General features: G+C 36.7%; 1 protein-coding gene across 1 annotated transcript in view; it reads right to left on the bottom strand.

Annotated features, from left to right (window-relative positions):
* The window catches only part of UTRN (utrophin), a 557,360-nt gene that overhangs the window by 45,029 nt on the left and 496,406 nt on the right, over nt 1-15,925 (bottom strand). The window contains 3 exon segments of the mRNA XM_027551766.1: nt 6,770-6,881; nt 7,793-7,959; nt 10,550-10,707. Coding sequence (XP_027407567.1) covers nt 6,770-6,881; nt 7,793-7,959; nt 10,550-10,707 — 437 coding nt within the window.

The following is a 15,925-nucleotide window of genomic DNA, read 5'->3' as shown; positions in this document are numbered from 1 at the left end:
ATACCATCTCCCCTACAATCCTTTCCATCACGGACTATAGAATCAAAGAACAAGAATAAAGGAGGTCTGTGCCATTTCCCCCTTAGCCTCAGCCTTAGTATCTATGACCAAAATGCCTATCTGCTCCCCTTTGACTGCTCTTGGCCAATTGCAGCTATCATCAGTCACTTCTTTCTAGAGACATACTTATGACTTTCTAAATGCCATCTCATCTCTAAAACCTCCTATATTGCATCTCTATCATACACTGGGGGCTGGCCCCACCTTGGGCTTCATTCTAACTTAAAACATCTTTCAAATTTGAATTTTTAATTCAAAAAAATTCAAAAAAAACCTTTCAGTAACTCAAACCTTCAGGCTCTTGCTCCTACTTCTTGCCCCCATTATCTTGATCTAGAGCCTCCAAACCCTTTTGGTTTCTTCAACATGAGGTTCAGTTCAGTTCAGTCGCTCAGTCATGTCCGACTTTTTGTGACCCCATGAATTGCAGCACGCCAGGCCTCCCTGTCCATCACCAACTCCCGGAGTTCACTCAAACTCACATCCATCGAGTCAGTGATGCCATCCAGCCATCTCATCCTCTGTCGTCCCCTTCTCCTCCTGCCCCCAATCCCTCCCAGCATCAGTCTTTTCCAGTGAGTCAACTCTTCGCATGCGGTGGCCAAAGTACTGGAGTTTCAGCTTTAGCATCATTCCTTCCAAAGAACACCCAAGGCTGATCTCCTTTAGAATGAACTGGTTGGATCTCCTTGCAGTCCAAGGGACTCTCAAGAGTCTTCTCCAACCCCACAGTTCAAAAGCATCAATTCTTTGGCACTCAGCTTTCTTCACAGCCCAACTCCCACACACATACATGACCACTGGAAAAACCATAGTCTTGTAGCCCAAATCAATTCTAGTATCATTAACACCTTTGAATCACACCCTGCCTTGGCCTTCAATTCTACCTACCATCTTTTCATTCCAAACTCACTAAGCAATGATGGAATCACTGACTGCAAATCCTTGCCAACCAACCTCAGCTGCACTCTGCAGCAATGGAGCAATTTACTCATCTCTTGGTGACTCATGCTTGCCTCCAGTAGCGTTTCCAAATGTTTTGCTTTCTCATTCATGTTTAACTATCCAGCTTCTCTCACTGTCAGTTATTGCATGAACTCTTATAAATCATACATGAAATACATCATCCCCCTCTCTAATTTAAAGAACTATCTACTGTATGTCCTAACGTAAAAATGTTTCTAATTGGAATTAAATTTAGTTACTTACAACAGAGAACATAGACCTTTTAAAAAATCAAATTATGGTAATTTTCACTGTGAAATTAAATGATCATTAACTCATTGCAATAAACAAAAAACTTAAAATTTGAGTATCTTGCATATAAAATGTAACTATTTTAAAAAATAAATGTTAATCCAGAATTCAAACATACAGTACACAGGTAACAAGAAAAATATGTGAGTATTATCTTAGTCCATAAGCTTAAAAAAACATTATATATAGCCCTGTTGAATTTATCTACATAAAAGCCTTTTTTCTCTCTTTTGTTATTTTTTTTTCTATATCTCTAGTAACAAGTAAAATGCCTGGCATACTCAACAAATACAATATTCCCAGCAAGCATACATAAAACACTGTTAATGAGCTAAACTGTATATATATTTCCCAAATGTAGATAAATCACTAAATCCATGCCACTGACTTTAAACAAATCACTTACTTTCTCTAAGACTTAGTCTTTTTTAAAAAATGAGGATGACTTAGGTATTTTCTTAGACTCTTTCCAGCTTTAATACTCCATAAATAGTATTTATAATATCAGGTATGAGCACATTCAGTTTTTGTGTACCAGAATTAACCATGCGTATTAGGAAAAGTATGAGTCATCCTTGTCCCAAGGAGTGAAAAAGATAGTTGAAGAGGCAAAAACACCAACAGAGAAAACAATGCAAGGTAACACAGAATCAAATACCAAATGGTAAAGCAGAGGCTAGTGGTCAAAACCACAGAATGACTTGTTTTGTTGAGCAAAGGCAAAAAAATTTGGGAAGATTGCACACACAAAATAAGAGTCATGCTGTTTTCATGAAAAAGTGGGATTTTCAAATGAATGGAGAAATAATGGTAACAAGCATTAAATATAGTTTATGTCATACTGTCTGTTTTAGATGAACTCTTTTGGGGCCTCGTGAAAGAATTTTAAATGTACAAATCTGGATTATAGAATGGTGGAGAGGAAATAAGAGTTTTAAAAAGTTATTTCCTAGCAAAAGAAAAATTTTATTTCATTTCTGTAGATAAATGCTTTACTATCAATTTCATAAAATATCTTCATAAATTATGATAGTTAATTCATACACTATTAGTCATTCTACACCTAAAGACAATAGATAGGTAATACAGTGTTTTTCAAGATACATTTGAAAAAAATATTTTTTGAGCTTTGAGGGTTTAAAATAAGGCTTATAAGCTTTGGAAAGCTTTTACCAACAGAAGCATTCAGATTCAGCTGAAAAACAAACTTGAATGGGAAAGAAATCAAGTCAGTAATATGACCAGGGTATTTTCCTAACTATAAGCGGAGATGCACTATAAGAAATGCCAACATCAGGATTTATACAGAAAGGTCTAATCCATTTAACATTTAAGTGGTGCTTACTATGACTGTATTGAAAAATTCACATTTGAGTTCATTTTATAAGGCAGACATCAGATGAGTTGACAGAACACTGGATAAAAGATGAATATACCATAAATGAATAAAGCTCACTGAAAGAAAAAGAAATTTTGGAAAGCAGTTAAATCAAATAATTCATTACTATTTGAATTTAATAGTATGTCTTATAAAGATTCAATTTATATATATTTTTAGCCATTTTATCAAAAGTTGTGGGGTCAAATGCAGAGAATAACCTGCCCTAAGAGGTGACTGATGAGTAGGTTGCTGATTAATATTGCTATGCAAACTTCAGAAAGGGGCAAAAAACCCTCCCAGAACACATCTTCGAAAAGGAAGCCATCCTATACAATGCAGGGCAAGCTGTACTCATAGGCATAATAACAGTGATTTTGCAAAGACAAGGTAACAAGAAGAGCTTTGGGTAACTTAGATTTTATCCTAAAATGATAGCCAGAGAGTAAAATTCATCAGTGTATCCGTGGTTCTCAAGCTCACCCCACTGACCACAGATTGATGCTGAAGAGCCATAGATTTCAAACTGTGGGTGTTTCTCAAAATCATTATGAATTATTATTATGAATCATTATGAAGGCCAAGAAAAATAGTAATTTTAAACACCTTTACTGAATTCATTGTTGTTCTTTAGTCTCTAAGTCATGTCTGACTCTTTTGTGACTCCATGGACTGTAGCCCCCAGGATCCTCTGTCAATGGGATTCTCCAGGCAAGAATACCAGAGGGGGTTGCCATTTCCTTCTCCAGGGGAACTTCCCAACCCAGGGACCGAACCTGGGTCTCCTGAGTTGGCAGGCAGATTTTTTACTGCCGAGCCACTGGGGAAGCCTTACTGACTTTGTTGTTGTTCAGTCAATCAGTTGTGTCTGACTCTTTGCAACCCCATGGACTGTAGCACCCCAGGCTTCCCTGTCCTTCACCATCACCTGGAACTTGATCAAATTCATGTCCATTGAGTTGATCCCATCCAACCGTCTCATCCTCTCTCATCCCCTTCTCCTCCTGCCTTCAGTCTTTCCCAGTATCAGGGTCTTTTATAATGAGTCAGCTCTTTGCATCAGGTGGCCCAGTACTGGAGCTTCAGCTTCAGCATCAGTGCTTCCAATGAATACTCAGGACTGATTTCCTTTTGGATTGATTGGTTTGATTTCCTTGCCATCCAAGGGACTCTCAAGAGTCTTCTCCAACACTACAGTTCAAAAGCATCAATTCTTCCATGCTCAGCCTTCTTTATGGTCCAACTCTCACATCCATACATGACTACAGGAAAAACTACAGCTTTGACTATACAGATCTTTGTTGGCAAAGTAACATCTCTGCTTTTCAAAATGCTGTCTACTGACTTTATACATCTTAAAATGTGTAGTCACTTTTATACATCTTTAATGTATATTTACTTTATGATTTTTCCCATGTTGACATTAGTTCTTTATAATCAGTTTCCTAAATTTCTAGCTGTAATTATGCAAATTTCAATATATGTGCGGTGCTGTGCTTAGCTGCTTCAGTCATGTCCAACTGTGTGATGCTATGGACTGTAGCCCTCCAGACTACTCTGTTCATGGAATTCCCCAGGCAAGCATACTGGAGTGGGTTGTCATGCTCTCCTCCAGGGGATCGTCCCAACCCAGGAATTGAACCCAGGTCTCCCACATTGCAGGCAGATTCTTTACCATCTGAGCCACAAAGGAAACCCAAGAATACTAGGTTGGGTAGCCTATCCCTTCTTCAGAAGATCTTCCCAACCCAGGAATTGAACTGGGGTCTCCTGCATTGCAGGTGGATTCTTTACCAGCTGAGCCACCAGGTAAGTCCTTCAATATATATTTCACCTCAATCCAGATACCTTGTAGTGACCAGCAGGGTCTGCACAGCCTGATAACTGCATTTCTCTGTAATCTCATCTCTTACCTTTCTCATTCTCTCTTTTGTGAAGGGAGAAATTCACTCTTTGTGAAACTCACAGAGTTTCTTTCTGTTCCTAGCCTTTCTGTTCTCACCTCCTTCCTAAACCCAGGGCCAGCTCTGCGGTGGTGTGACCTGTGCAGCTACAAAAGGGTTCACACTCAGAGTCTCCCTGAGCTTGGCTTAATGATCTACTGTTACCATCTTGAAAGTCTTAGCGAATTTTTAGCAAGGGGCCCCACATGTTTACTTTGCTCTGGGCACTTCAAATAGCCAGGGCTATATACCACACTCCCCTTGGGCAATAATATAGTCCATTTTCTTCTATGCTCCAGTCATGCCAACCTCTTTCCAAAATACCCTTCGATACCAGTTTTTTACACATCCGATTCTTTCTCATCCTTCAAGCTCAAATAAAACGTTAATTTCTCCAAAAGACCGTCTGTGATTTCTTTACCTAAAGTGCCTCTTCTAATCTTCTACCTCATTATCCATTTATTTCTTTCGAGGCACTTACTGCAATCTGCAATGATCTCATTTATTTGTTTCCTTGTTCTCTGTCACATATCTCCTCCTCCTGAACAGAAAGGAGTAGGAGAGTCAGTGATCTTGTCTATCTTGGGAGTACACTGATGAATTATCAGAGCCAAAATTAGCATCTGACACATGGCAAGTCCTCAATATTTATTTGTTGAGCTTATGAGCATGCTAATCATAGTAATAAATGGTGCTTCACAGATTTTCTTGGCATTTTTTCCCTAAAGTTATTATGCACTGCATTCCATCTATTATAATTCAGCAACATTCTAGAGATTTTTCTCCACATATATGGTACCTATTTATTTGACATAAGATACCTAAGAATGGGAGTGAGATTTATGTGTGTGTATTTTATAAGTATTGCTGCCTTTCTGTCAATTTATGACCCAAAAAGTAACTCAATTCCCTAAGCCAAAGAAAATGTACAGCTCTACGAATAAATTTTGGTTCACTATTTGGAAAGAAGCTGAGAAATAGTTATTGACAGAAAAAGAAGATTATGTCCGAAAAAAATATTTTAGATCAAAGGAACAACAGGAATCAGTATCTAATACTAGCAAAGCACTAACAAAGTGTTATAACGACGTAAAGTGGTGAACGGATTAGCTGCTCAGTTGTGTCTGACTCTTGGTGACTCCATGGACCCACCAGGCTCCTCTATCATGGGATTCCCCAGGCAAGAATACTGGAGTGGGTTGCCATGCCTTTCTCCAGGAGATCTTCCCAACCTAGGAATTGAACGTGGGTCTCCCACGCTGCAGGCAGATTCTTTACCGTCTGAGCCACCAGGGAAGCCCAATGTAAAGTTGTATAAACCTCTTCTGGAAAATAACTTGACATGAAGTATTTTGGCCACTGACTCAGATCATCTACTTCTAAGTGCTTTATTCTACATAAATGTAATTTATGTAATATGTGGAAAGTTATTTTCACAATGATATTTATGAATGTAGCTTATAATATCAGAAAATTGAAAACAAACTAAATGTTGAAACCTAATGGAATGGTAAAATAAATTATAATAATTCACTCCCATATTCTGTAACTAGGAAAAATTATACTGCATGACAATATGTGGGAATGCTTATTATATAAGATGTTCAGTGAAAAAGGCAGTATCAAAATTACAGAAATATGAAAATAAATAAAATCTTAAAATCAAAGATATAGAAGAATATTGCAAACTATTTTATTCAGCAGCTAGATTTATGACTTTTTTCCTTTCTCCAGTTTTATACATTTTGTTAATGTAAATACAATGTTTAATCATGTAAATTATTTTAAATATGTCTAACAAAACAACTTCTTATCACAGTATTGTTTTCAATATAGGTCAGGGTGAGCTCTTAAAAGAGTTTGCTACTAAGAATGTTAAGTTCAAAATCAAAACATAGATGTAAATAAAATTTAATAAGTTAATTTTTCTGAAAAAAAAGTATAATTATTCTGTGCTAAAAATTTCAACACAGATGTATTTGCCTAAAAGAAAACAACAAAAAAATATGGTTAAGCAATTTAGAAAAGCACTTTTTTTCAGACTATATTAAAACTGAATAATATTAGACACTAATTAATGAAAAAGCAGTATGTTAAAAAAAAAATAAGCAAACAATGGTTCAGTACTCACAGGTATACAATATTCCACCATTGGGTAATGCAATTTGTGACCTTTCGCTGTTCGACCCGAAAAAAAGCAACTCTGGCAAACATCATAGTTAAAATGCTTCAGGCTTCTATACCTAGAGAGAAGAAAAGAAAATTCTTTGATTTGTAAACTTATTATATAGTCTAAAACATGTGTGGTAAGGAATTTCACTCATCTGAATCACAATGAAAATAAAAGTTATATTGGCCAGAAATGTAGAATTTGCTGTTGTAGTATTTTAGCTCCAAATTAGGACAGAAAGAATCTTAAATTTCACAAACAAAATTAAGGAAACCGTCTCCTAAGTGAGGGGAGAAGGCAAATTTTTGTAGTTGAAATCTCTAAATCATGTTTTCATCTGTTTCAACATAATGAGATGACAAATATCCATGTCAAAAGATTTTCTATAATGTTTGAATGTGAATGCAAAATGACAAAGAGAAAAGTTATGTTTATTAGCTTGACACATCAAAATTTAAAATACCACCTTTACCATCAATAAAAAATGAATCTCAAAATTTCCTGACAAAGACTCCTTGTGTGAAAGTTGGCTTAATCTCCATCATGTCAAACTTGGCAGAAGTAACATGAAGTAATCTGATTATTTCTCAGTTAGTATTTAAATGCTACTTCTTGTTTATCAGGTTTGATCTCAGAGGTCTTAGAACATCACCAAATTCCATCAGGGTCATATATACATAAAGAATCATGCAAAATATTATGCATGAACACTTCTCTGACCTATGGAAATAGGAATTCAGAAAGATCTCTGGTTCTGGAGCCAAACAGTATAAATAAGAACTATAAAAAAAATAAGCTTCATGTCCTGGCTATTCGAGGGAATGGTATTTTCAGATAGATGGTACGTATCAAGCACACCATTTCTTTGGGAGGCAAACCCCCACAAATGGGAACAAGTGGGAAGGAATAATGGACAAACACTGAAACTACACAAATGGAAGAGAAAAAAAGCCTCCTGACACCACTGGGAGTGGATCACCCTACCTGAATCCAACAATTGGACATTCTTTACAGATGTTGCATTTGGCCTGATGTTTTGCAGTCTCAGCTGCTGCCACACGATGTAGAACCGGCAGCCAAACCATGGACTGTGGCTCCAGACGCATCCAATCTATAAACTCCTTCACACTTATCTCTGGCTTGTTGTTATTCTGGGCAAGAAACAAGTATGTTAAAAGTGAAGAAAATGTCTCTAATTTAAATTGCAGCAACTGTTATTGCTTCAGACTCTTCTGAAAATCTGTATAGAAGTAAAAGGAGAATTATAGAACCCTTTCCAGGTCACTTAAATCACAAAATATTTAAGGTTCATCAAGGAAAAAAATTTTAGAATTGGAAAAGAGAAAAAGAAGAAATGTCATATATGAAGAAGAAAAGAAACCTCAAAATCTTAATAGACTCAGATTAAAAAAAAAAAAAAACCCAAAACGCATACAATTCTAGGTGCTCTTCACACAGATACTTTAAAACTATAAAACTCATTCATCTAAGACTGCACTGAGAAAGTAGACTCACTGATAAGTTCCCAAACTTGAAAGCCATTGTAAATGCTAAATAAAAGCCATTATTTCTACAGTTTGCCAGTTTTTCTTATAATTCTTTGATTGTTTTTATGTGATAGAAACAAAACATTACAGATAAAGTTGAAGACCTAATTTTTACTTGCCACTCTCCCCACAGCATTCACTTTCCTTTTTCTGTAGAAGAAACCGCTATCATACATTTGTATATATTTTTTCGGTCATTTTTATAAATTTTACTTCATATAAATGAATCCATGACCCAAAAAACTGTTATTCCTCTGTTCTTTTTCAGTCCTGGTATAACATCACACCAGGAGCACATTCAGTTCACTTCAGTTCAGTCACTCAGTTGTGTCCGACTCTTTGAGACCCCATGAATCACAGCACGCCAGGCCTCCCTGTCCATCACCAACTCCTGGAGTTCACTCAAACTCACGTCCATGGAGTCGGTTTCAGCCATCTCATCCTCTGTCGTCCCCTTCTCCTCCTGCCCCCAATCCCTCCCAGCATCAGAGTCTTTTCCAATGAGTCAACTCTTCGCATGAGGTGGCCAAAGTACTGGAGTTTCAGCTTCAGCATTATTCCTTCTAAAGAACACTCAGGGCTGATCTCCTTCAGAATGGACTGGTTGGATCTCCTTGCAGTCCAAGGGACTCTCAAGAGTCTTCTCCAACACCACAGTTCAAAAGCATCAATTCTTCCGTGAATGTATTTTGCAGGGTTTCCAAATGTATTGTGATAAACTGTATGAAATGTCTTGGTGTCTTTTTGAATCCTAAGTAATTTTCACATGTGCAAAGTTTAGTTTGTACCAACATCCATCTCCTGCTGTTGTCAAGGTCATTCTATGAACCAGCACATATGAGAATCATATTTAGAATTTTCATTTGGTATTTTTTGTTATCTCTAAAACAACAAACGGAGCCATTATAAAATGTAATAACCCATAACATCAATTCTTCTTAAAGAGATGGTGTAGGCATTTTTTCCTCAGCAATGATAAATCACTGGATGTGCCATGGAAAAATATCTACAGGCTTGTGCTTTATGCATATGCATAACATCAGTAGTAACATTCCTAAAATGCTTTTCTATACAGTGGGCATCAAAAAGAAACAAACATGCTTCTCCTGTTTAATAACAGTAACTTAGATCAGTATAAAATTTTGTACATCATTCTCCTTTTGTACATATGTCTCAAAGGAAACAATGCAATTTCGACAACATCTTAATATTTTTAAAAAATCCTGCCTATAAGGAGCTCAGGGTAATTTTATTCATTTATTTAATAAACAACTATTAAGTAGCTATGATGTTCAAGACACTGTAGATAGTGATACAACAGTAAAAAGATAGAAACAGCCCTTGTTCATGGAGGTTTGTTGTTGTTCATTTGCTAAGTGTGTCTGACACTTTGAGATCCCATGGACTATAGCCTGCCAGGCTTTTCTGTTCATGGATTTTTCTAGGTTAGAATCCTAAAATGAGTTGGATTTTCTTTCTCCAGGGGATCTTCGCTGACCCAGGGATCAAACTTGTGCCTCCAGCACTGGCAAATAGATTCTCTATCACTGAACCACCAGGGAAGCCCTCATGGATCTTGGGATTATACAGAAGAATAACCCACTAAATCACTAAACAGATAATTATATAATTCAGTATGTAATTATCAATTTTAATGAGCATGTGAAGAAGGCAGAAGAGATTCAGGTGAATATAGCAGGCACACACAGCTTCATCTGGGGGAGTCAGAGGTTTTTCAGAGGATGTGAGATTTAAGGGAAGATCTGAATAAGGATTAGCAATGAGAAGAGAGTTTGTGGGTAGGCGGTAAAGAACATTCTGAACAGAGGGCACATGTCCAAAGAGATTAGCACCAGAATGAAGGAACTAAAGCAGCATGACTGGCCAACAGACAGCAAGGGGATCAGTGGTGCAAGACAAAGTTGGGGCAAAGGCAGGGCCTAATCATAGCAACCTAGTGGTGCATGGTCAAGATTCGAGGTTTGATCCATTGAGGGACAGTGAGTCTCCTTGAATGGGCTGCTGTTTCTTGAATCAAATGTGCTTTAAGAACTAAAACATACACTTCCTGGGATGGTATTCAGTGTCTTCCACCACCTGGTTCCAGCCCAAGACCCCTGTTTCATTTCTCAGAACATCCTCAGTACCATTCCCCACACACTCTATACACCAATGACCCTTCAAAAACGTTTACCTGTTGGAAGCAGCTGCGAACGCTGGGCTCAATATTACTGCCCCCGAAGGCTGCTACCTCCCCCAACTGCCGAGGGATCTGGATTGCATCATGCAGTAACAGGCCCAGCTGTCTCTGGTCACACATCTCCGTGGGCCCTGCCACTTCCTTAAAGAGATCTACAAGGAAGAGAGGAAAGGGTTAACTTCCCATACTGATCTTTTAAGTAAAATATACCTTTGGTTGTGTGGGATGAACGATGCAGACTGATAAAAACTCATGGGGACATGGATTACATTACTTGTCTCCTGAACTCTGACAACTTTGATATTCTGTATGTTTGTAATCAGGAACTGGTTAAGCAAATGTTTCCTAAACAATCTACTGTAGTATATAAGTATATATGAACAGACCAATAAATATAAATTTCCTTTTTAAATGGCCAGTGTATGCACGTGGAGTCATTCAATGGTCTCAAATAGGTTTCCCTTCTTATTGAAAAAGAGAGAGCTAAAACCAAGTTTTCTTTATGACTTGTCAAAGGAATTAATGTAGCTAAAGTAGCAAATCTTTAAGTTTTAAAAGATTTGTTCATTAACTTTTTGTGTTTACTTCTAAATTCAGTATTTATTAAACATAGGTATTTTAATTTCTTTTAAAGGTTCTAGACTCACATCTGCTTTGCAAAAGAAACATTGAACAGTGCAAGGAATTGTCTTTTTTTTAGGGTTTTTTTTTTTTTTTAGGCCCAATCAGACTCTCATTCCTTATTAGTGATAAAAATTATTTTTGTTTTACTTCACTTTATGTAACAAACTACATTAATTCCAATGTAAAGGACTTAAGAAAAATACATACTTTCATAGTTCTTAGGCTTTTCTATTCATTTAAAAATGTTTAAAAAATATTTTTAATTCAGTAAAATAAAAGCTTTTCTCCCTCCCAGTATTGGCTTATCTTCTTTTCATCACTTGTAATATTTTGAAGAACAAAATTGTTACCATATTTCCAGCAACAAAGTTAGCATACTTAAATAAGTTATTTTGGAGTAGGGAGAAATTTCACATAAAAACAATCCACTTAATTATAGAAACTAATGCTTTTTGGAAAGAAATTTTCAAGTTCTAAAAATTCAAAATTGTACAGATTCTAAATGATTTTCATATGAGGTTTTCCAAGAATAGAAGAAAGGAGAGTAAATATTTTTTGGATCCTAAAAACCATTTTCAAATTACACCTGATAAATTAGTATCAGATCAAAATGTATCATTCCTCTGCCCTCCCCTCCTTTTTAAAGAGAATAAGGCTAGATTTAACACTGTCAACAGTAAATTTTCAAGCAAATAAACCAAGCTCAGTGATATTGACACTAATTATAATGAAATATGACTTTAATTAAAAGCATACATAGGGAAAGCAAATTTAATTAAAATAAATTTAATTTTTATCATTTGTTCACTTAGATTTGGTTAGAGTTTACTTGTTTCTTCTCATTTGTTAAAAATAAGACCATTCTAGCCATAATTATTTATCCAGAGTTCTTATTTTTAATTAATTTATTTTTAATTGAAAGATAATTGCTTTACAGAATTGTGTTGGTTTCTGCCAAACATCAACATGAAACTCTCACTGTTTGCAGATGACATGATACAATACATAGAAAACCCTAAATATACTATTAGAAAATTACTAGAGCTAATCAGTGAATTTAGCAAAGCTGTAGGATACAAAATCAATACAGAGGAATCACTCGCACTTCTATATGCTAAAACAATGAAAAATCAGAAAGAGAAGTTAAGGAATCAATCCCATTCATAATTGCAACAAAAAAATATTTAGAAATAAACCTACCTAAGGAGACAAAAGAACTGTATACAGAAGACTATAAGACACTGATGAAAGAAATCAAAGACAACATAAACAGATGGACAGATATTTCATGCTCCTGAGTGGGGAGAATTAATACTGTGAAAATGGCTATACTAGCAAATGCAGCCTACAGATTCAATATGATCCCTATCAAATTACCAATGGCATTTCTCACAGAACTAGAACAAAAAATTTCACAACTCATATGGAAACACAGAAGACCCCAAATAGCCAATCTTGAGAAAGGAGAATGGAGCTGGAGGAACCAATCTTCCTGATTTCAGACTATGCTACAAAGCTACAGTCATTAAGACAGTATGGTACTGGAACAAAAACAGAAATATATAGACCAATGGAATAAGATAGAAAGCCCAGAGATAAACTCATGCACCCATGGGCACCTTATTTTTGACAAAGTAGGCAAGAATCAGCCTCTTTAATAAGTGGTGCTGGAGAAACATAGCTGCACAGCTACATGTCAAAGAATGAAATGAGAACACTTCCTAATGCCATACACAAAGATAAACTCAAAATAGATTAAAGCCCTAAATGTAAGATCATAAATTATAAAACTCTTAGAGCAAAACATAGGTAGAACACTCGATGACATAAATCAAAGCAAGATCCTCTATGATCCACCTCCTAAAGTAATGGAAAAAAAAAAACAAAAATAAACAAGCGGGACCTAATAGAACTTAAAAGCTTGTGCCCAGCAAAGGAAACCATAAACAAGGTAAAAAGACAACCCTCAGAATGGGAGAAAACAATAGCAAATGAAACAACTGACAAAGAATTACTTTCTAAAATATACAAGCAGCTCATACAAGTCAATATCAGAAAAACAAACAGCCCAATCAAAAAGTGGGGAAAAGACCTAAACAGACATTTCTCCAAAGAATACATACAATGGCTAAAACACACATGAAAAGATACTCAACATTGCTCATTATTAGAGAAATGCAAATCAAAACTACAATGAGATATCATCACACACCGATCAGAATGGCCATCATCAAAAAGTCCACAAATAATAGGGTGGAGAGGGTGTGGAGAAAAGGGAATGCTCTTGCACCGTAGGTGGGAAAGTAAACTGATACAGCCACTATGGAAGACAGTACAAAGACTCCTTAAAAAACTAGGAATAAAACTACCATATGACCCAGAATTCTTATTATGATTCTCAGAGTAAACCTGTTCCTGGGATGAGGCCTCTGAAATCAATACAGAGTTGATGCATACATGTAATAATAATAATCTCTAGAGAGAAGTGCCCATATTCAATAAGATCCATCCTGCCCACCTTTCCCCTTTTGAGGAAGACAGCTACACTACTATGCCACTAGTAAGGTAAAACCACACGCAAAACAGAAATGATTTCCTAACATTCCGACTTATTTCTGAATTCTTAGAGAAGTTCACATTTGGATGTTACAGTCAGATACAACAAGGAGTGTCAGGATGTGGGGATGGATCACAGGAAAGTCTCAATCTAAATATAAGTAAGCAAAAAAGAGATGCAAAAGGCCATTTGAAAGCATCTTTGTAAATGTGCTCTGATGAGGCCAGGAAACCACTGAGCTCTAAGCAGGAAGGCCAAGGTGCTGTTAGAACCTAATCAAGCGACATTCCCAGGAAGTCACAAAGAGAAAGAGGGTGTCACCGGGGTAGACACACTGACATGAACCGTTGCAAAATCAATGTTCAGATGGATACCAATTCACCCAGAAGAGCAGCTCTGCCCCTGAGTTTGGAGAACAAATTGTCCTGAATATTAATTCCAACAAAGAAAATAATAATGAGAAAGTGTTCTGATACCACTGGGGAAATCACAACTGGAATGAGAGTTGCTAAGGACCTCAAAGTAAAAAACAAACAAAAAAACCCAGAATATTCTGAGTCTCAATACTCTCAAGAAAGATTTAAAGATTTCAACCCGAAGATTCCTTATTTAATTTCTAAATGGCATGTGTATGCATGCCGTGTGGCTTCAGTTGTGTCCAACTCTTTGTGACCCCGTGGACTGTAGCCCACCAGGCTCCTCTGTCCATGGGATTCTCCAGGCAAGAATACTGGAGTGGGTTGCCATGCCCCTGTCCAGGGGATTTCCTGACCCAGGGATTGAACCCACGTCTCTTCTCTCTCTTGCATTGACAGGTGGGTTCTTTACTACTGGTGCCACCTGGGAAGCCCCCTAAATGGCATACTTCATGGATTAAATTAAATATCAGAGGTTTTCGTTGCAGGGCTTCCTCTTCCCCTACCACAATCTGAAACTTTAATGTTGAATTATCCAGAGTATTAAGTTTACCGATATTTGTGGAAAGTGTGTCCACTGTAGTTCGAGTGTATGAGTACATGTATGCTGAAATACCTCCTCATTTGAAAGATTATACATTTCAGAAGTATGTGTGAAGGTATGTGTGTAGATAAGAGATTTTTTATCTTGCATAGAATTTGGTTTCTGCTCTAAACCTATGGGGATTCCCTGGTGGCTCAGACGGTAAAGCGTCTGCCTGCAATGTGGGAGACTTGGGTTCGATTCCTGGGTAGGGAAGATCCCCTGGAGAAGGAAATGGCAATCCACTCCAGCACTCTTGCCTGGAAAATCCCATGGACGGAGGAGCCTGATAGGCTACAGTCCATGGGGTCGCAAAGAGTTGGACATGACTGAGTGACTTCACTTTGCTTCACTTCTAAACCTACAGACACCATGTTGTAACTCTTTTGGCCTTAGCTGACTCTCATAATCAGCTTGAAAAATAAAGGGAGGAGGAAGAATTGTTGATCTAGAAAAATAGATCACCATTACATTTTAATAGTATTCATGATAAACTCTGCAGTTGTATTCACACTCTTTTCAGAGTAGGTTGAGCCCCATGACATAACTAACTTTTCAACAAACCCTAAATTCTTTCAGGAACACATGAAAACAGCAAATCACAGTTGATTTTAAAAAGTCCTTTTCTAATCTGATACACTGATGATTTCATTAACATTTTTCTTTCTCACTCATTATAGTAACAACATTTTTAGCTTTGAAAATGATATCTTTTGACAATTATGATGCTGAAGACAATTTAAATTCTAGATAAAGTGCCACCATGCAAAAGTCTGGGTAGAGATTTTTTCTGCATGGTTTACTGAGTTCTGACTCCATCAAGGCACCTCACCTCCTGATACTACAATCAGCTTTTCATTTCATACAGATCCACATCTCTTTTCATTGGCATTCTTGTCAAACTGTGTAAGAACAAGCCATCATGATCTAGCCCTGGAATTCAAAATCAAACTACCTCACAGCTGTCCCAGAAAATAAATGTATTTTAAAATGTATTCATATTCAGAGAAGATGCAAAACTAAAATTTATAGAAGCTGAGGTCAAATATTCTCTTTCTGTGGTATCTCCCATTCATGAAACATCCCCCTCTCCCTCTCTCTCGAAAGTATGGCTAGATGTATCTGTACAGAATCACAGGAGGCTATGCAAGATATAATCAAGTAACTCATATTTTATTGATATAATTAAA

Source organism: Bos indicus x Bos taurus, chromosome 9 (assembly GCF_003369695.1).
Source record: "Bos indicus x Bos taurus breed Angus x Brahman F1 hybrid chromosome 9, Bos_hybrid_MaternalHap_v2.0, whole genome shotgun sequence".
Taxonomy (NCBI): Eukaryota; Metazoa; Chordata; class Mammalia; order Artiodactyla; family Bovidae; genus Bos; species Bos indicus x Bos taurus.
Note: the sequence above shows the minus strand (reverse complement) of the source record. Positions and strands in the feature narration are given on the sequence as shown.